Source organism: Triticum dicoccoides, chromosome 3B, assembly GCF_002162155.2.
Source record: "Triticum dicoccoides isolate Atlit2015 ecotype Zavitan chromosome 3B, WEW_v2.0, whole genome shotgun sequence".
In the NCBI taxonomy this organism is placed as follows: Eukaryota; Viridiplantae; Streptophyta; class Magnoliopsida; order Poales; family Poaceae; genus Triticum; species Triticum dicoccoides.
The window spans coordinates 180,335,448-180,362,285 of NC_041385.1; the positions used below are offsets into that span (position 1 = coordinate 180,335,448).

The window sequence follows — 26,838 nt, forward strand, 5'->3', positions numbered from 1 at the left end:
CCGCGCGCAACGCTCACTGTTTATCCAATCGATCGGCTTCAGTTAGCAGCAGTAGCGAAGGAATCGCTCCATCGGGTTCAGTTAACAGCCATCGATCGATCGCTCGGGTTCAGTAACGCATAGCATGTAGTGCAATCGCTCGGGTTCAGTTAGACGCCAACGCCTTGCTCAGGTTCAGTTAGAGCCAACGCCTTGCACACACGCGCATACGTGTACGAGAGAAACGCGCATCGCTCGACCCCCGACCTCCCACCGTAACCGGCAACTCCTCGAAATTTTCCTCCCCTCGCTTATACCATGGTTTTTTCCGTCATGGACGGCCCAAAGAATGTCATGCAACTGCGTCTCCGGCCCGCCCAGGACGAAAAGCCCATTTTATGTCATGATTTTTTGTCATATAAGTAGGAGCCCACCACATCTATGATGATACCGGGTTTTGTCACAATTATCGTCACAGAAGTGTCATATGTATGATAGAAAATAAATTCGTTCGGCCCAAAATGTCACGGATGTGTCTTTTTTTTGTAGTGTCAACTTCTGCCTTGAAAGTATACAACAGTTGAAATGAGTCAATTCACTTACCATAGATGTTGTCAAGTGCCATTTGTTTCCCATAGAACACTCTCATGTATGGCACCTCCAGGCCATACTTTTTCTTCAGGTTCTTCTGCAACTGTCTAACTCCAACCTCTGAATCCTCTAAAATGCAGTTCTTAACAGCATCACCATCCCATCTGCTCTTAGCTGACTTCAGCCTTTTCCTTTTGTTGACACTTGGACAAGTATGAGCAGTCTTGTTCACTTTGACCTGCAATTATGGAAGCTGAAATGCATGTTAGGACATATGTGGTGCAATAGATAATTGAAATAAAATTTCCATGTAACTATGCATGCATCCAGTGTTACTAACTTAAGTTAATACCTGAAAAAGTGTGATATGCCTCATTAAAGAGGCATGCATCCTCCACCTACACCTCTTATAAGCACAATGAACAGTCGACCTGGTAGGATCACTTTTGTCTATTACAAATTCACTTTGAGTCTTTATTGAGAAAGTGGCTAGTGCATTCATATAGTCTAAAGCACTGGAAAATATAGTTCCTTTTTTTAGAGAAGGATCATCTCTGTTGTACTGCACATCTGGCCTTGCATCATCTGAATCCTCACTGTATCCCATGTCCATGTCCTCCTCCAACTCATCTTCATCTGGCTCATCAAACATTCCTTCTGGTGGTGGAATATAATCTTATTCCCCCTCCTCATCATTCTTTTTGGCCTTCTGCCTTGTAACAAATTGTGGGAAAAGCCTTTCATCCTCATCATCTGTAGGCCAATCATCAGGAAGTCCTTCTTCAATATTTGGATCAGCAAAATCTATGCTACTAGTAGGACCTGCATGACTAGGAACTTGCACTGTTGGTGTTCCTGGTACCTGCATAGAGCTCTCTCCTGCATTTGCAACTCTGTTCTTACTAAACTCGGGTTGTGAATTGTTAATAGTTATTTTTCTCCCCCTGGATTGATGGTTTCTGCCTCTAGAACTAGTAGATTGTGATCTTATTCCACTTCTTTTTGTCTATCCTCTTTTTCTCTGTATAAAATTGATCTCTAATTTGATTGGGACCCAAGCATGTGTTGTAAACATTTTTCCTAGCTCATCATCACATTGGACTGGGACCCAAACATCACTATAAATGTCCCAGTACCTGAATTCTGCTGCATCATGTACTCCCGAGAGGTATTTAGAAAAAATCAGATATCTAAATTGTTCAAACTTCAGTGTGCTCTCCACAACCAAAGGAAATGAGAACTTGTTTCCCCTGCTTTTGTACCAGCAGGAACTAGTAGTGTCGTTTGCATCCTACAATCCAGACAAATATGTCCCACCCTATGGATAATCATGGAAAACAGGAAAAAAACGCACCAAATTAGCACTACAAACACAGAACCAACAAATACAAGTACAATAACTAAACAAAACAAAGAACATGCTTCAGATCTGAAACAAAGGACTTACCCAAGCGATGCATCCATCGCTGGCGTTGTGCTCCATTGTTGGCCGTCGCCGCCGCAAGCACTGTCACCCTCCATCCGCAGCATAGCAGCATACGGAGTCGGACCAATGGAATCTCCACCGCGGCCGCCATTGATCTGGAGATTGCTTGCCGGAGATCGAAGGCGCTAGGGTTAGGGTTAGGTTATGCTATAATTTGGGGGAAGAGAGAGTGTGCGGGTCAAGCGAGAGAATGATAGATAAATGCATTGAACAGATAAGATTGGATCAGAGGCAAATATGTCAAATTGACGGCGAGTTAGCGGTCAAACAGCCTTGACCGGACGGAAACGGCACGAAGGGGCATTTCTATAAGTGGAATCTGAGTAAGGGATCCAGTTAGGGGCATAGATGTAAATGTCCCTGGATTATATGGCTAGGAAAAATTGGCTAGGTCTTCAAAACTTCAATCCGCAACAATGGGATGGAGCGCTATCGATAAACCATTGGTTAAGAAATCTTATATCCAGTCAGCATGGATCCCCAAAGGAAGACCATGGCTTCTCTTATTATGCTCAACTTGTGGAGGCTTTGAGATGAGTGGAATGATAGAGTGGTTAGGAATACCTTCACCTTGCAATCGAGCATCCTCGCCAAAATTAAGTCGCGGGAGGCAAATAGATGTATCATGGGGGATAAATTTTTGGGGAGTAACCCATTCCTCTCGGACTAGTCCCGAATCAAAACCAAGATTTGGTTTGTGAGATTGAACATTGGGTCTTGGCATCACATGGCTCAAGGACACAAACATCAAAGAAGGGGCTGACCAGAGGAGCGAGGAGGAGCATGACTGTATGTGTCCCTCTTCTCAATCTCTTAGTGGTGTGTGGAGGAACCAACTTTATATGCTGGTCCAACACGCCCTCTACTTGCAAGGTGGGACTAAACTTTCTTGCTTTCTTTGTCATGGATGGATGTGCCATATGGGCCTCTAGGATTTTTCTAGGAATTATTATAAAACATGAATGGGCTAGGCCAATAATTCCAAAAGTTAGATTATGCATGTCAATCATGTTACAACACAAGATGTGCATGTCATTTAACCATGTTGAAGGGAACGAAAGTGCTGGTGATGACATGTGTTTTGGATCTAGCTTGTGGGGAGGCCATTGCGTGTCGGTAAGCTTTATGCTTGGCTCGAGATCAAGACATCGACCTGATGGTGATTGCCTTTAATTACTCAGGTGCTACCCGAAGTATTGTGGATGGGAGTCTTGGTAAAAGCGCCATGATCATCTAAGAGATTATAGAGATGAAGAAGGCTTTTCCTAAAGTTGTCTTTAAGCATGAAGTTAGAGAATCAAATGTAGACGCTCATACTATTGGTAGAAGCTGATTAGATCTTATCCCAGGCCAGACATGTTTGGCTTTTGGAGCCTCGGCTGTGTGAACTCTTCCATTAATTAATAAAGTAGTTGTTTGTTTTTCATAAAAATAAAGTTGAAGGGAATGAAATTTACTCGAGCATAAAAGAGCAAACATTGTTGATGGTGCTCCTAACCATAACTAAAGAGTAAAAGGTGCACCAATCAACGTTATCATATCACACGGGGAGGAGGAAGGCTAGACCATGCATTGTGGGATGCAACAAAAGTTGTTGTCAACTCAGACAACTAGGATATAATACAAAGCATGCAAAAAGGAGGAAGGTGTTTTGGAGCAGCTGTTGTGGTGTTTGACGATTGCTATTATGAGCATGCTTGGATACGTTTTAGTCCCATGAATAAAAGTAGTGGGACTAAAACTTGCTAGTCTCACCCATACTTAGATCCAAATACTAAAGAGACTAAAATCTAGTTATTGAGCATTTATTATCCTCCAAACCCTCCAATCCAGAACTAAGGAGAGGAATTAAATGAGGAGAGAAAGAGTTAATACATATTTTAGTAGGTTTCCCATGACTAAAAGATTTTAGTCTCAAGACTAGTCCTAGCCTCTCTTTAGTCAGGGGTGCTTGAAACTTTAGCCTCTAAAAGAGACTATTTTTAGTCAGACTAAAAATAGTCCCTTGTATCCAAGCACCCTCTATATCATGCGAGTTCCCAAAAGTTCTTTTTGAGCATTGTAATATAGATGCTAATATCATAGTCCACGAGATTACGAGCATGTCTTCGAGGTCTCCTTGTAATAAGTGATTTGAAGGACCCTAGGAAAATCACCCCTCACCTCTTAAAGGATGTAACCTTGTTATCACGTGAATAAAGAGGGATGTTGGTGTTATGGAAAAAAGTGCACCTATCAACGTTATCCTTGGGACATGACTCGCCCCGTACAATGCGATATTATGTGGATGCGTGCTAAACTAGAGATAATTAATATAGATCAGAGGGGTGCAAAATTTCAAAAATGCATTACTTTCAAACCGACCATCCATATTGAATTTCACTTTTTCACCGTTACGTCCATCATGACAAGATCTTCGAAACTAGATCCCACATGAGTACATTGCAACACATTTTTTGAAAAATTAACTTTGTCTCAAAAGGTACGTTCCTATACAAATGTGCTTTTTCTAGAATGGCCTGATAAATTAAGAATTGATTTGATTAAAAACATTTTTTAATTGCATCTCAGCAAAAATGGCCACTAAACTCCTCCTTCGCAGTCTTCGCCCAGGGAGGGAGAGTGGGGGGGGGGGGGGTGCAGTAATTTTAGAAAAATAATTGTGTTACAAAAATCAGGTTTCTGCTGCAAACATAATTTTTCATCACAAACCGAGAAGCCTAACACATGCTATCATTGCTGGAGGTAAAAAGCAAGTTCCTCGAATATAGTTCCTTCCATGCATTAAATGGCCACCATACATTTTTTTTCATCGCATATGCTTGTTTCTTTTTTCTAAAACATAGTACCTCCGAGCGATTGATCCGACATATCATTTTAAGGTTTACGAAGTTATCATTCGTAGTCAAAGAAAACTTAGTGATAAATGCAAGTTTGTGTTAGGAACCAGTACTTTTCTATATATCAATGCAAAGCTAAAAAAATGTATTAAAATGCCTTTACCAATGTGTCGGCAATTCTATACTTGCCATAACTTAAAAATAGTCAAGTTATTGATTTGTGAGGGAAAAGAAAATTTATACCATGATTTTTTTTCTCGGGATGTGCGTTGAAATGCGACCTGTATAAAAAAGACAAATTCGTGATCTAGGAGGATGAATAATATCATGTGTTAAAAAGCCTCAAATCTGTCTTTTTTGCACATCCCTCATTTCAATGTATTTCGTCCTAAAAATTTACACACTTGTGCACTATGCCTTCATCTATCTTTGTATTTTTTTCCAAAGTTTTTTGAGATATAGATTATGAATTTTTACGAAATTTGATTTTTGCATTTGGGGGTCTCCATGGAGCTCGGCCTCCAAAAGCAATTTGCGCTATTGTATATATTTTTCGTCTAATTGCTCCAACTGCTCCAATTTCTGTTCTTTCATGCACCTGCTTTTCTTTTTTCTTTTTTTTTTGAGGGAAATGCACCTGCTTTTCTAATGGCTTTACCTTTATGTGCGTAATAAGGTGAGCCTTACAGTTCAAATAGGAATATCACGTATTTATTGTGAGATACGGGCCGGCTACAAGAGGTGGTCTCATTCTCAACGACAAAGAGGCCGAGATAGCGAGAGCACGTGTGCACGGGAGCGTTTTGAATATCCGGGGCTTCATTAGTTAACTATGACCATGACCACACACACACACACACATAAGTATATAGCCTGCAGTATATACGTAACGCACGGAAGCTAGTCTCTGTCAGGCGGCTGGTCGCTGGCTAGTTCTCGAAGCTGCAGAGGCGGTCGGTGGCGAGCCTGCCCTTGTGGGTGCTGCTCTTGTACTCCTTCCAGGTGAACTCCCTGTAGCGGCTCCGGCCGCCGTCCCCTAGCAGCTGGCGCAGCGGCGCCAGCCTCTCGCCGAACGGCGGGCCCCCGAAGAAGATCGTGGACACCCTCGGCCTCTCGCTGCTCACCACCACCCTGTGCCTCACGCTCCTGAACCTCCCGTTCGTCAACACCTGCATGCACGAGGACCAAATTAATACGATGCGTTGCACCTGAAACTAGTCTCTGCGTAGTAGTAATACTAGTGTCTTATTAATTCATGCATGCATATGCATGCTCGCATTATCAGCATTCATCATGCCAGGGTTTTCACGTGCAGGGCTCAAGGGGGCGGGCCCTGTACTGTACACGACTGCGTGCTGGCCGTATGCATGCACATACAGTGCTATATATGTAGCCTCGTGCTGCACTGCTGCTGCCCTTGTTTGATGTGGACACTCGAGAGAAGGCTCGAGACCGGGCACTGATCATTATTGACTCGATCTCGTTTGCTCGCCTGGAGATCCATGCACCCCCACAGTAAAAGTGACGTGCAACAGCAGTAGCAGCATCTAGAGTAGCATGCACCGAACTTACGTCCTTGAGAGAAGTACTCCTACCGTGTAGGTGTAGGTGTAGGTGTAGGTGTAGCAGAGCAGGAGCAGCGCGACGTGTAGGGTGTACGTACCTGCAGGGCGTCGCCGACGTTGACGAAGAAGGAGTCGGCGTCGGGCGGCACGGCGGTCCAGGAGCCGTCGCGCGCGCAGATCTCCAGCCCGGACGTGCCGTTGGAGCGGAGCACGGAGATGACCTGCGGGTCCGTGTGCTCGCCGAACCCCGTCAGGAGGCGGCCCTGCAGCTCCGGCCGCGGCGGGTAGTGGTTCACCCGGACCATGCTGTCGCTCTCCGCGTCCGACACCAGCCGCGACAGCGCGTCCGCCGGCGCGACCCCCAGCCCCTCCGCCATCAGCTCCAGCACGCCGCACGCCATCCGCCGCACCGCCGCCGCGTACTCCTCCAGAAGATCCCTGACAACAAAAAAAAGACCACCAAAATATCACTCAATGCATTTCTCGGCGACACCGATTAATGAATGATGTCAAAAGAGATGCGGATAGAGATGGGGCGCGGCGGTGTGGAGTGCAAACGGCAGCACGTCACCGGAGCGGCAGAAAGGCAGCGTACGTACGTAGCTGGACGGGCGGCGCGTCGACACGGATGCACGGCGACGCCGACACGTGCGAACGGAGCAGCACGGCAAGTAGAGAGTGATCGAAAGGAACGGGCCGACCGTTACGTCGCCGCCGCACGTGAGTCAAACGTTAAAGATTCGCCGCCTCCGTACGTCGGCCGCGATAAATAGTGAAGCTCCACGCGGCCACGAAAGGCCGACCTTATCCACGGAAATTCTCCTTATATTTTCAAATTTGCTTTTCAGGAACTCTAAACTATTCAACGAAAAAAAAATCCCACAGCTTCGTGTTTTAGGGACCTGGCAAATTGACTGGTGTTGCTAGCTAAGATTCACTTTTGGTACACTTTAGGAGTTCAGGTAATGCTCTCCAACTGACAGTGATTGGACTGTTCGAACACGCATTTTGAGCAGAGCAGATCATGAGAGGGCGGGAAGAAAAACGTGGCGTGGCATGTGTGCATGTGCATGTGCATGTGTTTGTCAGCGGAGGGAGGGGGTGCCGGTGCAGACGCGGAGGGCGCATGTAAAATGTACGCGTGCATGGGTGGCGAGCGAACGAACTCACCGCAAGGGGCAGGGGGGCTCGGACAGTGACGCCACGGCGGCGCCCGCGCACGGCAATGTCCAGGACGTGAAGGAGGCGGCGGGCAGCGCGCCGGCGGGGGTGACCCCCAGCATGACGTACTCGATCCACCCGAGGTCGCCGGAGACGCCGATCCGCTTGCTGCCGTACCCGAGCGGCCGGCCCGCGGCGGCCTCCTTCTCGGCCTGCGGCAGCGCGAAGAACTCCGCCGCGGCCGCCTCCGCGGCGCGCACGAGCTCCGGCGGCACCCCGTGGCCGGTCACCTTGAAGAAGCCCTGCTCCTCGCACGCGGACACCAGCGCGCGCGCCGCGGCCGCGCGGCCGGGCCCCGGGGCGGCGGACAGGTCGATCGCCCGGACGTGGGCCAGCGGCGGCTGCGCCGCCGGCAGCGCTATCTGCTCGAGCTCGCCCTTGGCAAGAACCACCATGGTCGGTCGGCTTCTTCTTCCTTGGTCTCGAGGAAACAGAGGAGAAAGCAGGGCAGGAAGGTTTGATCGAGCAAGCGCGAGAGCTCTTCGAGTCGAGTGATACGAGCCGAGCTCGTTGCCCTCTATTTATAGGCGCACCGGCCCGCCCGCCGGAAGTTTGGGTTGGTACAAGTACAGCCTCTGAATATTCCGCGCGCTCTGCCTGTGCACCTGTGACGCTGTAGTGCGTTGATCTGGGCCGTCAGATCGAGCACCAATGGCACGGATCGCTAGTGTCATCATGGGTTGCCGTTTCGCTCATCGTTACATTAGATCGGTAGTGTCCGTGCCGGTTTAATCCCTGCCGTCTGAGCACTTCAGTACGTACGCGGAATGTGTGTTTTCTACGTCAGTGATGACACATGGCTCACATATTACGATTGTTTTGTTTTTCGGTTTAGAATTCCTTGCTGGCGACACAGAAAATCTTGAAAGTCCATCATAGTCACACTTCCAGAAAACTTACTTGGGTCAGAGCCTTCAGCCTTCAGAGCGATGGCCGATCGGGGTCACTTTCAATCTTGGTCATCTTTTGACGATATTGCTTACAAGTTACCACCATGCGGACGACGTATACGAGTCTTTTTGCCAATACCTGCAAAATGCTCTTGAATAGCCAGGCAAGATACTTGTGGGTCTTAAACACTGAGCATGATAGTATATACATGGACCAATAATGCCGTGGATTTGCCGTGGCGTGGTGGTACAATGCACTCCAGCAGAATAGGAAAGAATACTTGTGCAGCACTTGCTCAGAGGACCACAAGGATAATATGTCCGTCCGGGTTCATTTCCTTCTTCAAAAATAGGAATGGACTGCATGAACGGGGAGCCCCGCTGAGCTGTCCATGCTAAAAAAATCCTCGCCAGGTGCAAGAGATAGACGCAGATAACGTGTGCTGTATGCCTATATTTATCGCTTGCGAACCCAAGAACAATAATCTCACGTTCTAGATGGGCCTTGACGTCTTTTGGCCACATTAGACCAGCACGCATTTTGCCAACTTCGGTTTGCTAATCGCTACTGAAGATTGGGATCTTTACAGGTATCCCAATAGCTCTTTTTAATCACGATAGTTGGAGACGCTCACTGATGGTCTGGGAAACACATTAGGCAGATCCACAACCCTCTATTCATGTAAAAAAAGGGTACCTATGTGAGTAGGCTATGGGGTCTCTATTATCCGTGTTTTGAAACGAACTATTATCCGTGTTTGTCAAAAAAAACTCATCCTATCTTAATGAATGAAATCAGCACAATGCTGTTTTTCGTCAAAAAAAAATATTATCCGTGTTTGTGACGAAGGCAGTAAGATCCAAGTTACACTTAGAAAGGCTTCAGAGAAGGACGGCTGGAGCTTGAGTCATTTTCAACCTTGGTCATCTTTTGACAAAGAAGCCACTGCAAGTACCTAACAATATGCTGATTTACTATTTATAATTTTTCTGTTTTTTTTGGAAAGGTTTAATTTATTTTGCACCATTCCTTAGGTTTAATATGCTTGAAACCATTTCCTTTAAAGAAACAGAAACAATATTGCAATAACAAGGGGTTCATGCTAATAATCCTCGCCAAGCTAGCTGGTGCAAGAAATATATGCTAATAAAGTGTGAATGCTTGTAACTTGCAAATTCCAGAAATCTCGTCTATTCAAAAGATAATTGTCTCAATTATGCTGGTATGTGAGTTTAATTAGTCAATCAACTTGTAATGCAACTGGTAAGACCTAAGATGGTGTGGCCCAGCGGCGAATCCACGTTATAGCTGTGGGATCAGATGTCCCATAGCTTTTTTGCTATTCCATTATATACATGTGTGTATCTATATATAAAAACTCCAAAAATCATGTAAAATATGTGATAATAATCTCTTTGACCCCACAGATTTATTCCTCCTGGCGCCGCTGCTGGTGTGGCCAATACTCCACTGATTCTGATTTATAAGATGGTCGATGTTACACTAGAAAGGCTTGAGAGAATGATGGCTGGATCTTGGGCCATTTTCAACCCTGGTCATCTTTTGATAAAGAAGCCGGTGCAAGTACCTATATGCCGATTTGCTATTTATAACTTCTCTAATTTGTTTCAAAGATTTATTTTATTTTGCACAATTTGTCAGGTTTAATACACTTGAAACCATTTCCTTAAAAAAGTAGAAACAATATTCATGGTAACAATCCTCGCCAAGTTGGTGCAAGAAATATATGCTCATAAAGTATGCTATGTTTGTCACTTGCAATGAATTCCAGAAATCTTGTGTGTTCAGAAGATAATCGTCTCAATTATGCTGGTATGTGAGTTTAATTTGCCAATCAACTTTACTGCAACTGGGAAGATGGTGCGGCCAGTACTCCACTAGTTCTGATTTGTAAGATGATTGATGTTACACTAGAAAGGCTTGAGAGAATGATGGCTGGATCTTGGGCCATTTTCAACCTTGGTCATCTTTTGATAAAGAAGCCATTGCAAGTACCTATATGTTGATTTGCTACTTTTCTGAATTTTTTCAAAGATTTATTTTTTTGCACCATTTGTTAGGTTTAATACGCTTGAAACTATTTCCTTTAAAAAATAGAAACAACATTGCAATAACAAGGGGTTCACGCTAACAATCCTCTCGCCAAGCTAGTGCAAGAAATATATGCTAATAAAGTGTGCTATGTTTGTCACTTGCTAATTTCAGAAATCTCGTGTGTTCAGAAGATATCGTCTGAGTTTAATTAGCCCATCAACTTTACTGCAACTGGTAAGATGGTGTGGCCAATACTCCACTAGTTCTGATTTGTAAGATGATTGATGGTACACTAGAAAGGCTTGGGAGAATGATGGCTGGATCTTGGGCCATTTTCAACCTTGGTCGTCTTTTGATAATGAAGCCACTACAAGTACCTATATGCTGATTTGATATTTATAATTTCCCTGAGTTTTTTCAAATATTTACTTTATTTTGCACCATTTGTTAGGTTTAATATGCTTGAAACCATTTCCTTTTTAAAAATACAGGAACGGTATTGCAAGAACAAGAGGTCATGCTAACAATCCTCGCCAAGCTAGTGCAAGAAATATATATGCTAATAAAGTGTGCTATTTCAGAAGTGTTCAGAAGATAATCATCTCAAGTATGCAGTTTAATTAGCCGATCAACCACTTACTGCAATGGTGGTGATCTATACTCCAAGAGTTCCACATAGGCATATACATCTCATGCTTAGCCATGCAACATTGACGTATGTTGAAGTACATCACTCATCTCTACTAGTAATACTCCTTTTTTCATGGTTGTGTGGCCTTCATCCTTTAGGGTGTGTAGGGGGAGGTACTCTTTATTGTTTTGATACCGATGAAATAGCCAATCTCATAAAGCGGGGGGAAACCCTTTTTCGTAAATAGCCAATCTCATGTTTCCTTTCAAGCTTTTTCCCTTTTCAGATAATTGCCTCCTTTACGTTTTACCAAGTAGATTTCTTTTTTCATTCTTTTTTTGCTCATTACCTGTTTTTCTAATGGACTTTTCAAAAATCTTGAAAAGTCAATTGCATGATTTTTCTTTCGTAACCCTCAATAGAAAGCTTTATGTGTGTAAAATGTTTGGTGCATCAACTCCGACCCTGTTCTGGAACAAGATGTCACGTTTTGGACCAACTCGCTTTCACATTAGATTTTGATAGTAACTCATATAATCGAAATGGATCCGATCGACTAGTCGACATGACATGAAAAGACGTGGGATTCGACTGTGGGAATTAAGATATGCACAAATAAATAAATAAATAAATAAAGCTATTATGCAATTTTCGGATTGATAGGGCTACGCGCATTGCAGGCAAAACGAGCAAATTTCTTAGCGGGAAGAGAGGATGGGCCCTATCTTACAGCGGGTCGCCAGGTGATGTTCCTGGGTCGCGTCGCCTCCATGGTTTCTCGTCTAGATTTATTTTGCTAGCAATTGTTCTCTTCTTATGTAAACCATGTCGCCGTTTCCTTTCAGAAGTTTGGCCATGGCTTTGATGTTTCGTCTCTGGTTCTGATTTAGCTTGTGTACTGTGGGCTTGGACCCCGGGGAGAGAGAGCGATTAGTCAACGCCGGGCCGGCCGGTCTTAATGACCATCGCCGTCAGGCTGTCGACTGTCATTGACGAATTTGTTGCACCCTGAGCATCAATGCACCGCAGCGAGCGTGATCATCAGGCCATCGTTTTCCCGCCCACTGTGCCTGAAATCGATCAACGCCCGCAGCATGCATGCATGCATGCTCAATCGCTTATTACACCTGCCTGCCTACTGTGTCGCACGGTCTCTGTGATCTCCATCGCGCACGTTGCACTGATTTCTTTTAACGCATAGTATTTCCTTTGTAAAGAAATACTCCCTCTGTATATACAGCGGGAGTACAATTGAATAGTTTCAAAAGGTTAAGTCAAAATAGCATCTTGAGATTGACAAAATCAGCACACGCGTCTCGTAGTTGACAGAAACGTCTCATTCCATCATACAAACATTGTCAGAAAGTCTGAAATAAATTCAGAAAAATGCGAGCATCGGTGTCAAGTCTAAAACTTAAATCCCAATGAGCTAGAAATACCACTATCGTTATCCTTCTAACCATCCAACATCACTGTTGACTAGTATTTCTTGTTGTCACGGTAACCATACAATCACAGATTGATTCGCCCGTTACACTGTTGACTAGTATTTCTTGCTCACACGGAGTGATGCCAGGTCCGAGATAAGCATGTTTGTGGCCTAGGGGTATCTTCAAGATAGACCCGTAAACCTTACGCCGGACTGCTCTGTCCGGACCGCGAAAGCCATCCAACGCTGACCTGTATCGGTCCGTGGGGCGGTCCGGACGCGATTTCTCCCGCAAACCGGAGAGAAAGGGGGGTGCGGGAGTCCGGATCGATTCCAAGCCCGTTTCTGACCGCCTTGGCCCACCGAAAAAACCTCCCCCTCTCACTCGCGCTCCCGCTCTGCGCCAGCTGCCCCGCAATCATACCAGTGTAGAGCGTGTCGCTCCGCATTGAAGACGGCTCAGCGTAGATGCGACCTCTCACTGCCTCCGTAATTGAAGCGGCTCGTCGGCCGAGGGCGCCGTCAGCTGCATGCCCGGCTGAACACGCCTCCTCATCGCATTCATACGCCTCCATTAGACCCGCGTGGAAGCCGAGAAACCTTCTCCGGCCACACGTCCGCTGAGTGGGCCGGCATTAAACACAGCGCCGACCGAGCTCCTCCCGTTCGCCCTCTATTTATACGAGGCTAGATGCCGGGCAAGAATCGCACCCCTCCGCCACTCCCATCTCCTTCTTCACCATTTTCTCCACTCATTCGATGGCTTCCAAAGATCAGTTCTCCGGCATACAAGCCGACTGTGTGGTCCGTCGAGCCCGCCGGATACGAGCGAGGCAGCTTGCTGCTCCAGCTCCCGCTCCTGACCCGATGGAGCAAGTTGCCGCCCCAAGCCACCGCGTGGTTTAGCAACTTGCCGCTCTAGGCCAACTCGATGAGGAGTGGCGGGTTGCTCCACCCCGGCACGGCGGGGAGCAGGGTGGCACGGGCATCGTCGCGCCCAATGCCTGCGACCGCGCCATCTGACGTCGACGCGCGCGTAGCTGCGCCATGCACGCAGAGAAAGAAGCCGGATGCGTGGATGTAGACGAGGCGGTGGCCCACACGTCCGCGTCCGCCGCCATCATCGAGGAGAAGTAGAATACGGGAAGCTGCCGCCGCTTGGGTCCCAGGAAGGGCACCGCTGGTTACCCGACCGGTTCTCCTTTATCTCAGACCATCATGGGCACCCGCGTGAGCTCCACGGAAGCACCCTTCCGCTCCGGCTGAAGCATCCTCTTTGCCGCCCCGATGAGCGGTGCAACCGGACGTAGGAAAGATACGGGGGAAGAACATGCCTCCGGGGCTCCCGGCAGTCCGGTTATTCCGGTCTGCCGGACAGGGGGAAGACAAGCCGTGGCAGGCCATAGACTAGTGTAGTGTATCCTTGTCGTGGGAGTGGAGCTCCGCACGATCGTACGTGCGCATAGTTTTAGCTTTTTAAGTTGAAAATACGTTCAAAATGTAACCGTTCTCGTTCGGTTTGTATGAAATCCATCATGTATGTACGAAATCCGGCCGTGTTTGCATGAATTTCATGTGGTTTATTGAAAAAGAGTTTGAATGTATGCGTCTAGCTTTGGATGACGATTTTCCGCATCCATGCCCGCAGACTGATCTTCCCTGTCCGCAAACGAATGTGAAAGGATTTTTGCGGGTTGCCATTGAAGATGCCCTAACCTGTTATATGCGCACGCCACGCGTACGGTCGTTTTTCTTTTACGACAGGGCCAGCCGTATAGCTGCAATCACATTTCTCCCTCGTGCTTAAATAAACTGAACTCGAGTGGTAGGTTTGATGGGATGATGATGCGGCTTGCTCTGTGCTATGCTGGCCGTTTACGTATACATCAATCGAGTAAATCGACTAGTTTAATGGTGGCTAGCTGGATATGCATGTCTGCGGTTCAGGTTCGAGTGCTATCGTGCACAACCGATCACCATGTCTATCACGCACGCACAGGTACACCACACACCCCAAAAGTGTGCTTCTTGTGATGTAAAAGGCAACTTTGGAAGTTGGAAGAGAAACTCCGCAACAACTTTGAAGGCGATACACACAGAACTTATATGAGGAAACAAACTCTATCACCACTCAAAAACAAAAGAAAAAAAACTCTATCTGTTGTGGCAGCTGCGAATCTCGCGAAAAGTGAAGCATTTTGGCCAGAAGGTGTTGAGAGGAGCTCTCCCATGTTATGGCGTTCTTGCAGGAAGACACATACCTCTAATTACCTAATGTCCCATATGTAAGAGAGGGATGAAAGATACCCAACACCATATTTTTACTTGCCCGCGGGCAATGAAGGTTTGGACGCGGCTTAGTTTGAATGAAGTGATTCAAAAGGCTGTTACTAAAGATCAATTGGGTTCTGTTATGATAGAGTCTCATGAGATAAAATGCCCAGGTTGAAGATTTACCACAGGCAGAACTGATCATTATGGTCGCTTGGTACATTTGGTGGCAAGATCACCAGTGCATCCACACCCCGGAACAAACTGCTACGTTGATCAAGGTTTATCGCCACTAATTTTGTTTGAGCTTGTACTCCAAACCAGCCGGGTTAGAAACTTAGAAAAAAGAATCATGCGTGGAAGAAGTCGGCGACATGAGTGGTGAAAATCAACTTAGATGCATCATTTTATGATGATACTCTGACGGGAGCCGTTGGTGCTATTGCGCGAGCATGGTGAATTTATAGCAGCTTCAACATGGTACCTGCCTCGTATCAGTGATGTGGATTCAGCAGAGATCATTGCTATTCGGAACGGGCTGTTGTTGGGTGCAGTCGAGTGTTTAGTGAGTCTAATAGCACCTTTGCGGTTGAAGCAGTTGTCGAAGATGAAGCAAACCCGGGGCACGAGCTTCCAATTATCATGGAATGCAAACATTTCGTCCGAATTTGCTACTACGTCGTTTGGCCACTGCTTTAGAGAGGCCAATGAAGTAGCTAATGGCCTTGCTAAAAACTGTTCTGGTATTAGATCATCAGGCTTTGGGATTCGACCGTCTCTGATTTGATTTCTCCATTGCTTGGCCATTATGCCGCAAGAAAAACGACTTAGCCATTACATTCGTCTGGTAATTATCAAAAATATACATATGGGGATGGGGAAACAAACGTATATACAAGTCCCACGTTGTTCGACTCATGTCCACGGTAGCCGGTAGGTACGCTCAATCAGTCCCGTAGATTGCACGCGATCGCTGGAGGCGGCGTCCACGTAGCCCCAGCCTCGCCGGCGACCACGTCCGTAGCCGTAGGTACGCTCAGGGCAGCATGGCGCGCCGCCCGCCCGGGCCCCACCCAGAAACGCCGCGCTGGGGCCGGCACGTAGGCGCTAGCCGCTAGACAGAGGGTAGCTCTCCGGCGGTCGTCGGGTCAAGGTGGGCCGGGCTGCTCCCGCAAAAGAGAAGGGCGGGCCCGGCGCAGACAGCGTCCCTTTCTCCCGGCCGGTGTGGTGTGGTGTGGTCCGATCCCGATCTACGCGTGACAAGGCCGGCGGGGCCGCCGGTCGCTTTCGGCGCGTCGGGTCGCCGGAGCCGACCGCGACGGGCGCCGGCCTCCCGCCGCTGAACGCGCCGGGGCGGGCGTGCATGTGGTGCAAGTACAGCAACTTGCTCGTAGCTGGAGTAGTATCCTAGGCCCTCCCTTTCGCATGATCACAGTCGTGCACTGCTCGCCGACGTCGATCGATGATCTTCTGCAGCCGGCCCCTTCTTTCCTTTCCGGCCAACTAAGCTCGAGATCTTTATGGAGCGGTCGGATCCGGTGCGATTTTGACCTCAACCACACTGTGCAGGAAATTGACCCAAAAGAAGAAGAAAAATCTACACTTCATAATAGTAGCGTACTGTGTGGCGTGTTTGTAATGAGTCCCTTCATCCCATAATATGAGTGTCAAAAAACGCTCTTATATATTATGGCATGAAGAGAGTACTAAATAGCGTAAAAAACGCTTTAATATTACAAAAGGGAGCGAGTACTAACTACGCATTCTTTTTCGTCTAAGACCGAGGATTTCAGGTGCTGAAATTTCCGGGTTATTACGCCACACGGTGGTACTCCGATAATCCTACACTTACGAATAGCTAAGTAAGGTTTTACGTAACCTTCCTTGCATAACTCTCTCGCCCCCCTTATTTTAACTGGGGTGGGCCCCTCCTCTACCAAATCCCAATCACAAACTAGCATCTGGCTAATTACGTAAGATTACGTTAAACTTCTTCGTAAGTGTAGCATTACCCGTGGTACTCAGAGGCTGTGCGTACTCGACTGGACTGGCAGTTGCTTGGACCGATCGTGTAAAGAGGACCGATCCCATAATGAGCGGTCAAACTTATTCCTTTTGCCAGTCGGCCGTGGCTAAGTTGATACTACATACGTGTAGTGCGGACGTGTGGTAGGGAATCTACGGGAGTCGCATTCTGGACAGCGACTTTTGTTTGCCTGACAGGCGATCCATTGCCGAGAGATTTGGCCCGTCTTAAATTCGTTACATCATGGTGATGGTGATTGGGACTCCACTCAATTCAATTCAGTGCAAAAAATCGCTCTCTACGCTTCGGAGCGCGCACGCATTGTTAGGTGGAGGCTTCAAGTAGGTCACTCAGAAATGGGCAACGGCGATTCTCAAAAAAGAAAAAAGCAACGGCTTGTATGTGTGCGCCGATTAAATCGGAACATGAAATTTTATGAAAAGTAGATATTGCTTGTATAGATGTTGGACTTCGCATACTTCATTGACTTGTACTTTACTGATGAAATTTGCACACCCGAGTTTAACTCATAGACTTTGACACGTGTGCTCTGCATTTTTCTAGATTTATTACTCCTAACTTTTCAGCCATGTTAATATTTATACGGGGATTTCGCTCTTGATGGCGAGCATCTTCATACATATGATGTTTATATGTACTAATAGTGTTCCGGGAATTTGCAATAAGCAAACAAGGAAGGGGGTCCAGTTCACGCAGGAATGGCTCATAGTCACTTGCACGGTAACTACTGTAGATAACTGTAGCGGGAACACTGTTAAACATGCAACAGTAAAAGAGTGAAGGCGTGGACACATCCCCGTCCGTCCAAGCGGACCGAGACGAGCCATTAGATAACTGAACATTTCTCGAGTCTTGATTCTTCAAAGAACAGCTCCTCGAGATAGCAACCGATCTCACAAGGAATACATCTCACATGTACAAATATGATATGGATTCAAATATCAAGTCACGGAGCGGTAAACATCTTGTATATAAACAGGGCTGGTTTATTGCTTCTCAGATGTACAGTACAAGGAACAAATGAACAGATAATCAGCCCAAGCCTTTGAAGCTAATTACTGCGATGATAAATAAAGGGGAGCAGGGCTACCCAGGTAATGGGTCCCAAAACTGGATGATGTGGAACTCAATGGCAGCAAGCAGCCAAGATCAATGGTCTGACCGAACTAGTTGCGAGAGCTCTTCGTCATGGATGTAAGTGATGGATGGATCCTAGCTGTTCTCAATGATCGTGAAACACTTCTTCCTTCTGAATATTCTTCGCCAAGAGGCCATCTTGGACGCAACTCGTACTGTAGCAGACAATAAAATGATCAGGGGGGATACTAGCGAAACAGCCAGAATAAAACCTGCAAGTTCTGCATCAGATTTTAAATACTCAGTTCAGGGCACTTCTCACTGCAACACGATTCCTACCATTCCAGTAAAGGAAACAAGAAAGCTGGGTGCTCATAGTCCCTGAATTAAATGACCATGCTTCAAAAATCATGCCAAATTCACTTATTTGTCTTCCTAAGAGCTAGTTTATCAACACTATTCGAAGTTTCAAACGAAGCTCAAGAATTCGACATATGTGTTTATTTGGATCTTCAAACTTTAATGATGATGGGATCACCATTGGTGTTATATTTACAATCTTCATTGACCTACCAAATCTTTTTATCCAAATAACTATTTAGCTTTAAAAAGGAGCTGATCATATGTCTAAATTAACAAGATGACCAAATAATATGATGTAAAAAACCCCAGAGAACTTAATATGAAAAACAAAGTAAGACAACTAAAAAATACATAATGGAGCTCCCTATAGTGCAATTTAATCAGTTACTTTGCACACTTATTTTATAAAGTTATCTGTTATTAGTTTTCGAACTCATCCAGTATGGAGTTGATTTTATCAACTCTGCATACTGCTTGGTTAGACTACCTGCATATCATCAGGCTCATCAGCAGGCGGTGGATCTTCAAATCTACCAGCAACAAAGTGCTCGATTCCAGTCCAAGCAATCATGACACCTATGCAAATAAAGGAACATATCATATTCTACTAGTTCTAAAAGAACATATCTGATAGTTGTCACAATTACGGGAAGAAAGTTGATTTTGAATATTAGATGCTTTTACTGGCAGTGTGATTGAATATTACTAATTACAGCTCATAACAACAAACTCATTACCATTGTCAGTACAAAGACTTGGGGGAGGGGATACAAGCTGTAGGCCATTCTTCTCAGCAATATGATTCAAGCGCGCCCTAACATACTGGTTTGATGCAACACCACCTGAAACAACCTTTAATAATTGAATCGGTTAACACAATGAATGAATTAAGGAAAGCAATTGAATTTAACAGCAACAGGATATCTGGATTACAAAGTGTTTAATAGAAGGCTCCATCTTCAATGCCCATTCAACTGCTCGCTGGCATCTATCCTCCAAATGTAGAACAGCTATCCGCTGCACAAGTTAAAGCTATCAGATACTTATCAGAGTCCTCATGGACAATGAGTACAATATCCATGGTACTGAACCTGGAAAGAGGCAGCAATGTTTGCCCTTAGTTGTCTGTCTTCTTCTGTTGCAGATGAAATGGGTATATCATCTGTGCACCTACAATGGTGTGAAAACAGAAGCACAGTTAATTAATAATCACAGCACAGCCGCACACCTACCCTGCTTCAAATATGCAAATTCTTCCTTCAGCGATAAATACATTAAGGCATTTTATACCCTCATTTATTTGAAACAAAATGATTTTGATTACTTCTCAGCCTATATCATATGTAGTCACGTCAAAGATATTCCATTTACCAAGGCATAATCTATTCAACAAAAGAAGGTGTCAAACTGACAACTGCTTGAAAGATGTACGATGATTTCCATAACAAAATATTCAACAATGTTTTAAGCATCAGCTGCATCGCTCTACCAACAAGCATTTTCTTGTTATTTGGTCAAAAAAGAATCCTACCACATCCTAACACTATTTACTACATGAAAAAAAAAGGAGTAAATTCTTAAGAATATGTGTATACTACTGAGAGTTCCAAATGAAGTTATGTTTGTCAACCTGGGGTGTGGGGTCAAAGAGAATGAATTCCGAGGATAAATAAACAAGGAATAAACAGCATGCCAAATGGCAAAGGTTCTATAGAAGACACCAGCAGGTGTGTTTATCTTATGATGAAGAAGATGAAATAAACAGTGCAACTAAAGGAATGGCATATTCATACAGATTTCTGGATTCAATGGCCAATCGAACTTGAGTCTTGAGACCAGCATAAGAGAAATTGCAATCTTTGTGTTGCCGCATCGGAACCTGGAGGTAGATGAAAAAAATCAAGTAACAATATCATGTCAAACTATTAATGTTAGTAAATACAATTTAGCTCCACAGCACTTGTAGAAAAAGTACAGCCGCAAACTTACTCTGAAATTAATAGAATTTGGATCACCTTCTAGGGCAAGCTCTTCAAGAGCAGGACCGCCACCTTTCCGTATATCAAGACCCAGCCATCTTGCTGACTTGTCATATGCCTCGCCAATTGCATCATCTATTGTAGTCCCCAGTTGAACATACTCACCAAGGTTCTGAGCAAGAACAAGAAGATTGTGTCCGCCTGAACATATTAACTAGTTAGCAAACACAAGTGAGCCAGTGTTAGTACCAAAATTAGCATATCTAGCAGATTAAGACATACTATCATGCATGAACTTAGGCCGATTTAGTTTTGCATTAAATTATTTCAAATAAAAAATTCTCAAAATTTAGTGCATGGAAATGTCATTTTGTATGAGTGGAAATATTTATGACATTTCAATACTTGCAATAAGGCACAACATAATAGGTGGCAGGCAGGAAAAGAATGAACACATATCTTCTGTGGCCTTATTGCTATTGTAATTTACAACTGTAAGCTTCTAGAGAATCACAGAGAATTAAGCTAGATCATGATATAGAATGCTGAGACTAATGTAATTTGCATATACCTGAAATTAGAAGAGCCAAAAACGGGTAATCAAGGTCCTTGTTCACTAGCCTGATAAGGACCAAACCACATTAGTCCATAATTCAGAGAATGCAATATCATTAGAAGTATGGGGAGGCACTTATGCTTATCTTTTTTACATTTATAGAGTGAGGCCTTCGTCATAAATATGTTAACATATTTGAAGTAATCAAACAACGAATTTCACATCTTAAGGTCACAACAAGGTATGCTAGTAACAGATATGACATGGCAAAAGAGCTTCTAGACATAAATTATTTCCTACTGAAAGTCAAATTGTAGCTTTCATAGAGTAGAATTTAATTCAATCTTTGGAGGTCATATCACTAAAAATAGTTCAATTTTCAGTTTTCACAGCTTGTGCTAGACCTAGTTCAGTGTTTCGGTGAGTCTGTAGCTATTGTAAGGGGAAAACATACTGTAGGACATGCAAGTAGTTCGTAAAAGAAGATCCACGCAAACAAACACTTTTCGGATCTGGTTTAAAAAGTTACATTAAAACACCTAATTCTGCATCCTCGAACAAAAAAAAATCATATACAATTTATTCTGTGTGATGTTGAACTCATCATATAACATGTGTATCATTTAAAGAGATGTCAGACGTCCAACGATTACCTGGAAACTAATGCATGTGCCTCCATATGGTGAACTCCAACAATAGGCAAGTGAAATACTTTTGCTATTTTCCGAGCTTTGTGAACACCAACTGCACTTACAGAGGTCTTCGTTATTCATTACACTCACGTAAGAAAAATCAGAAAAAAGGAAATTTCATTTACAAGATTTAACCAAAGTCTTGCACTCGCATAAACAATAGAAAAACATAATAAAATGATTTATCTCCAAGGTCAAGAGTGTCCCACATAAAATAGAAGATATGGTGGTCTACTCAGCATGGTTCGAAAAAAAGAAAACATGACCAATTCTGATTGAGTGGGTAAGTTAACCATATATATAGGTAACAGGAAGAACCGAAGAAGTCCAATTTTCGTTCCTCAACTCTATACAGAATAAGTTTGGTCCCTCAAGTATCCAAAACCGTCTTGAATTGGTACCCCTTTGCCCTACCCAAAGAGGTTTTGACGATGACGCGGCACTGTTTCGCCGACATGATAGCCCATTCAGCACTACTGGGGAAAATGAGGGGTGGGAGACAAGAAGGAAAATAAAAAATAGAAGATCGTTTGGAAACCTTAGTTAATATACAAATAAAAAACAGGGGAAATATTAATTGTTTTACAAATATTGTTTGAAAAAATAGAATAAACAAGGAGAATCAGAAAAAAAATACAGGAATATTCAGCTACCGAAATTTTGAGAATTATGTGGAAAAAATGTAGAAAACGAAATGCTTTTGAAATCTGTCAAACACACAGGGTTTTTCCACAACATTGATGAATGATATGCTTTTTAAAAATTTCTAAATATTTAATAAATTTTCAGGAATATTCAATTTTTTCTGAATTTTCTTCTTCTTCCTTTTTTTTGCTGAAGAGATTTTAAGGTCTGTGAAACCACAGTCAAGTCATCGTAAACCCGCTTTCAGTGTGGCAAGGGATCAAATCTAGACAGGTTTGACATTTGAGGGGCAAACTTATCCGGTGTAGAGTTCAGGAACCAAATTTACACTTTGTGTCGGTGTACTGAACATTGGGTGTTCATGCCCCTGACTACGCGCACACAGTTGTAGCCTCCCTGCCGGGAAGGGCTTGGCGGAGGATGGATCCACTCTAAAAGACCCAAGACATGGTAGACAAATACTGTGAAGAAGACCTCGAGGCAGGTCATCGAGAAGATCATTTCAAGTGCAAGACTCAGGCTGCCGGGAAGCAACCTTTCCGGCAAGGTACCTCCATGTAGCCGGCAAGGTCAAGGCCGGCAAGCTCAAGCTTCCTCCACCGCTTCGCCGCACCTACCTGTCAGGACTTTGCCCACAGGTGGCGGGCGCGCTGGCAGTTAGGTAGAGCTTGTCGGGGCACGTGGCGATCCGCCGCCTGAAGATCACTTTTATTGACACCCGTCCAAGAGCGTGTCGCAGTAATAACAGGTAGCTGGGCTGACGGTACAGATGGAGCGGAGCTCCCTTGCCGGCATCCATCCCAGCGTAACACCTAACAGCGCATTTAATGCGCTTGTCTATACCGTTAGTGTTTGGTATGATAGCACTCTAGCCACTATTTACCCCTGTAATGACCATTTTGCCACTGCGGTAACCCCTTTCGTCTATAAAAGGAGGGCCATGGCAACCTTTACAACGGTCGGAACCCTGTCCATTTGCAGTAGCTTAGCAGCACCACCCGAGCATCTTGCCGACAAGGTTGCACTCTCTGTAAACGCAGGGCTCAAACACTCATAAATCCACCAACGCAGGAGTAGGGTTTTACGCATACTGCGACCTGAACCTGGGTAAAACGCTCATGTGCTGTATGGTTGTTGCTGCTCTTTGTGTGCTGCGTGCCCGCGCCCAACGTAAAGGGGTTTTACAACCCCATAGATTGTCGTACGCCGACACTTTCGAAAGCTGAGGGACTAAAAATGTACCTTCTCCTATCTGATATGTCAGTTCAGTACATGATAATTAAAACAGATACTATGAACTGGTTTTGCAGATGGCTATGTCTATATGTAAGAAGGAATTACTAGAAAAACTAAAGGGCCGACATGCTAGTGGTAAAAATGCACTACACCTAAAGGCTAAAACTTTTGCTTAAGTACCACAGAGAAAGATAATGAAGATCACATGTGACAGGTGAAGCTTAAGTCGGCCCTCAGACAGTGTAATACATATGGAATATGGAAGCAGCAAATATTGGCTTTCCGAATTGTGATACTCCAGACACACAACCATTATCCATCCTAGAAATCTGGCACACTGCAAGCTATATGACAACATTTCACACAGCCTGGACACTTCAAGAGAGTCAGCACTAAATTCTCCAAAACAGTTCTCTAAGTGAATAATAAGATTCTTTGGTCTTATCAAACTTAACTCATTTGAACCATTGTCACCACGCCTAAAACCTAATTGATAAAGTATCCTATGTGCAAACTTACAAAATAATTTTATTTTTTTGCAGGATAAAAGTTGAATTTGGTAACTAACGAACGGGCATTTCCCTATTTTAGTAGCATGCAATGGTAAAAATCAGTAGTTCATATTTATTTTAATCAAGATTAGTATAGCAAAAACAGGAACCTCTAAGGCATAGACTAAGTCCTGGTCCAATGGTCACGGCCACAGCAGAAAGATCACTCTCTGAAACATTTGCGTCATCAAGTGCTTTCTGAACAACCTGCAAGACAAAGATGTATAAGAAAGTTAACACAAACGTAGATAAGTTAAAGTCATCCATCTTCTTAAAGGAATACGAACCTGATCAATTGCAAGAGCATGAGCTTCTTCGGCCATCTTAGGAGCAACACCGCCCCATTTTACAAGCAAATCTGACTTCCAGACACATAATAGTACAATCAGCAACGTGTAAAGGATACTACATTTGCCAAAAATTCCTAAGTAGACACGAAACAACTAGAGAGAATGTGAACTGAGATGCATATCCTTACTTGAGAAGCAATCACTTGGCTAAGGATCTCCCCATCGCCTCTGACCTGCAACCGACCAAGCATCATAGAGCCAAGCACTAAGCATAAAATCCTAGAAGATTCGATAAATATAAGTGACTGGACGGAAAGGGTGCAGCGAATGAGCCATGCGTACCACAGCGGCGGCAGTGTCGTCGCAACTGGTCTCGATGCCGAGCATGAGGAGGTCCCGGCGGGCGGGGATAGCCGCGGAGGCCATGGTGACAAGGGAGCGGGGAGTAGGAGGGGATGATAGGGAGGAAGCAGAAGCAAGGAGGCTGCGGAGAAGAGGATGGTAAGAGCGGAAGGATTTTATTGGGGTTCCGAGGAAGAATGCAGTGGCCCGTGAAACCGGCAATGATAAGGTTGGGAGAAGGGTGGACACCATTTTCGCAGGCTCCGTTCTAGTGGATGACCCTGCAGCCTGGCTGGGAGCACAATCAAATTACATTAACCATGTTCAATGTCCATACACATATTAAATAATCCTCACTATCCATACACATAGCAAATATTCAATTCAGCACTGACAACCAAGGTCATCATGGATACAAGCATATATGACACAGCCGCATAAATTGGTTTTTTCTCTCATTGTCCATCTACAATGCAAAAGCAAAACAAAAGAAAGAAATAACTTCAAGATGACATATGCAAAACTGAACTATGTTCATCTCTGAACTGCAGCTAACCATGCATCTTTGAAGCACGCATACACAAGCATTCACACAATCAGCATCCACACAATGACACGATTAGTAGTGATTCCTCTAAATAGATCAACATATATTGTTCATACCTGAGGAGAAAGCCACCAAAGAGGGAGCTGATGTCCGTCCTGGTCGCCGGCTTGCCGTTCCTGATTGTGCCCTTGGCGCTGCAGGTCAGAGAGAAATCAGTCAGAGAGAAGAATCGGAGCAGGGAGGGAGAGGGACCAGAGAAAACTTTCACGGCGCAGCGGAAGGACTCCTCGCCCGTCTCCTCCCCAGAACCGTGCCCCCGTCTCTCGCCGTCGTCACTCGCTGTCCTTCCGCCGCGGTTAGAGAGAGGACAGGCAGCACAGTCCGCCCGCCGCCCGCCGCCCACCGTCCACCCGCCCCGGTTTGAGAGAAATAGGAAAGGGAAGACTGACGGGAGATGGGGAGGAAAGGGGAACCACCTGCTTCACGCGCGCCGCCGCCGCCGCCGCCGCCTCTTTATATTCTTTATTTTTTGAGGGGAAGTACGAGATAGGGAAAATTTTGGGGGAAGGTGGCCGAAGCGGGAACGAGAGGGCAGCGAGCGCACGGGTGGTCGCCAGTCGTCCGGCCCATTTTTGCGGATAGATGTAGAGAAAATTCTTTCTTTAAGGTGAAAATGCACCGGAAAACTTTTTTTTTAGCATCAGTACAGGCACAAGCGCTCATATACACGCGCATACAATCATTCCTATGTACGCACACGCGCACACCATATTCCTATGAGCACCTCCGAGAGACTGAGCCGGCATATCATCTTGAAATTTACGAAGCCACCGTAGGCGCCTCGTCGTCGACGGGAACGTCTCCTCCCACTGAAAGCGCATTGCTGGAAATCCTGAAATAAATCCAGAAATAATGCGAGCACCAGAATTTGGACCCTGATGGGTTGGGGATACCACTGTCCACCTAACCATCTCAACCACAGATTGGTTCGCTGCACCAGAAAACTTTGAAGTAAAAACATGAGAAAGTTAAAAGTAAAATTATTAAAGGCTCACTACTAGGGAAAAGCCTATACACAGAATCTTAGCAGCAACGCGGTTTAAAAAGGAGCGCTGCTGCTAACTAGTAGTAGCGCGTGTTCTGTAAACTCGCTGCTGATAAGTATTTAGCAGTAGCGCGCTCGGCCTAAAATGCGCTGCTACAAATATCGACCGGCGGTGTTCACCTAACTCTAAGTAGCAGTAGCGCGGTCGCAAGAACCGCGCTACTGCTAAGTATGTAGTAGTAGCGTGCTTTTTCCGAGATCGCTGCTGGTAAATTTCAAATTGCCACACTTTTTTGTCCCAGTTAGCAGTAGCGCCGTATCCCAAAGCGCGCTGCTGCTAAATCCTTAGCAGCAGCGCATTTTAGATCCCGCGCTACTGCTAACCCGCACCAACCCAACACCTTTCCCCACCCATCCCTCCCCTCCCCCTCCTCTTTTCCCTTCCCCCTACCTCCCCCTCCTCTCTTCCCTTCCCCTACCTCCACCACATGCTCCCACTCTCACTCTTC

The 26,838-nt window shown here is 45.1% G+C and overlaps 2 protein-coding genes across 7 annotated transcripts; both read right to left on the reverse strand.

Annotated features, from left to right (window-relative positions):
- Nucleotides 1–5,585: 5,585 nt before the first annotated feature.
- Nucleotides 5,586–8,159, reverse strand: LOC119275434 (gibberellin 2-beta-dioxygenase 3-like). Its single transcript, XM_037556273.1, has 3 exons — nt 7,632–8,159; nt 6,560–6,899; nt 5,586–6,065 (listed from the first exon to the last, which is right to left on the reverse strand). The coding sequence occupies exons 1-3, from the start codon at nt 8,075–8,077 to the stop codon at nt 5,826–5,828; spliced, it is 1,026 nt and encodes a 341-aa protein (XP_037412170.1). The 5' UTR covers nt 8,078–8,159; the 3' UTR covers nt 5,586–5,825.
- A 9,706-nt stretch (nt 8,160–17,865) lies between these two features.
- Nucleotides 17,866–25,884, reverse strand: LOC119275435 (probable tRNA N6-adenosine threonylcarbamoyltransferase, mitochondrial). Of its 6 annotated transcripts, none has more exons than XM_037556277.1 (15): nt 25,761–25,884; nt 25,401–25,478; nt 24,738–25,025; nt 24,584–24,628; nt 24,393–24,467; nt 24,216–24,312; nt 21,635–21,725; nt 20,997–21,046; nt 20,436–20,626; nt 20,240–20,325; nt 19,538–19,616; nt 19,380–19,463; nt 19,184–19,298; nt 18,934–19,022; nt 17,866–18,298 (listed from the first exon to the last, which is right to left on the reverse strand). In XM_037556277.1, exons 3-15 carry the CDS (start codon nt 24,987–24,989, stop codon nt 18,173–18,175), a joined length of 1,380 nt encoding a protein of 459 aa, XP_037412174.1. In that variant the 5' UTR covers nt 24,990–25,025; nt 25,401–25,478; nt 25,761–25,884; the 3' UTR covers nt 17,866–18,172. The 6 variants fall into 6 exon arrangements, with proteins under 6 accessions (XP_037412174.1, XP_037412172.1, XP_037412175.1 ...); XM_037556275.1 differs by having other exon boundaries at nt 24,738–25,029; XM_037556278.1 differs by lacking the exon at nt 25,761–25,884 and adding an exon at nt 25,553–25,698.
- Between the last annotated feature and the right edge of the window lie 954 nt (nt 25,885–26,838).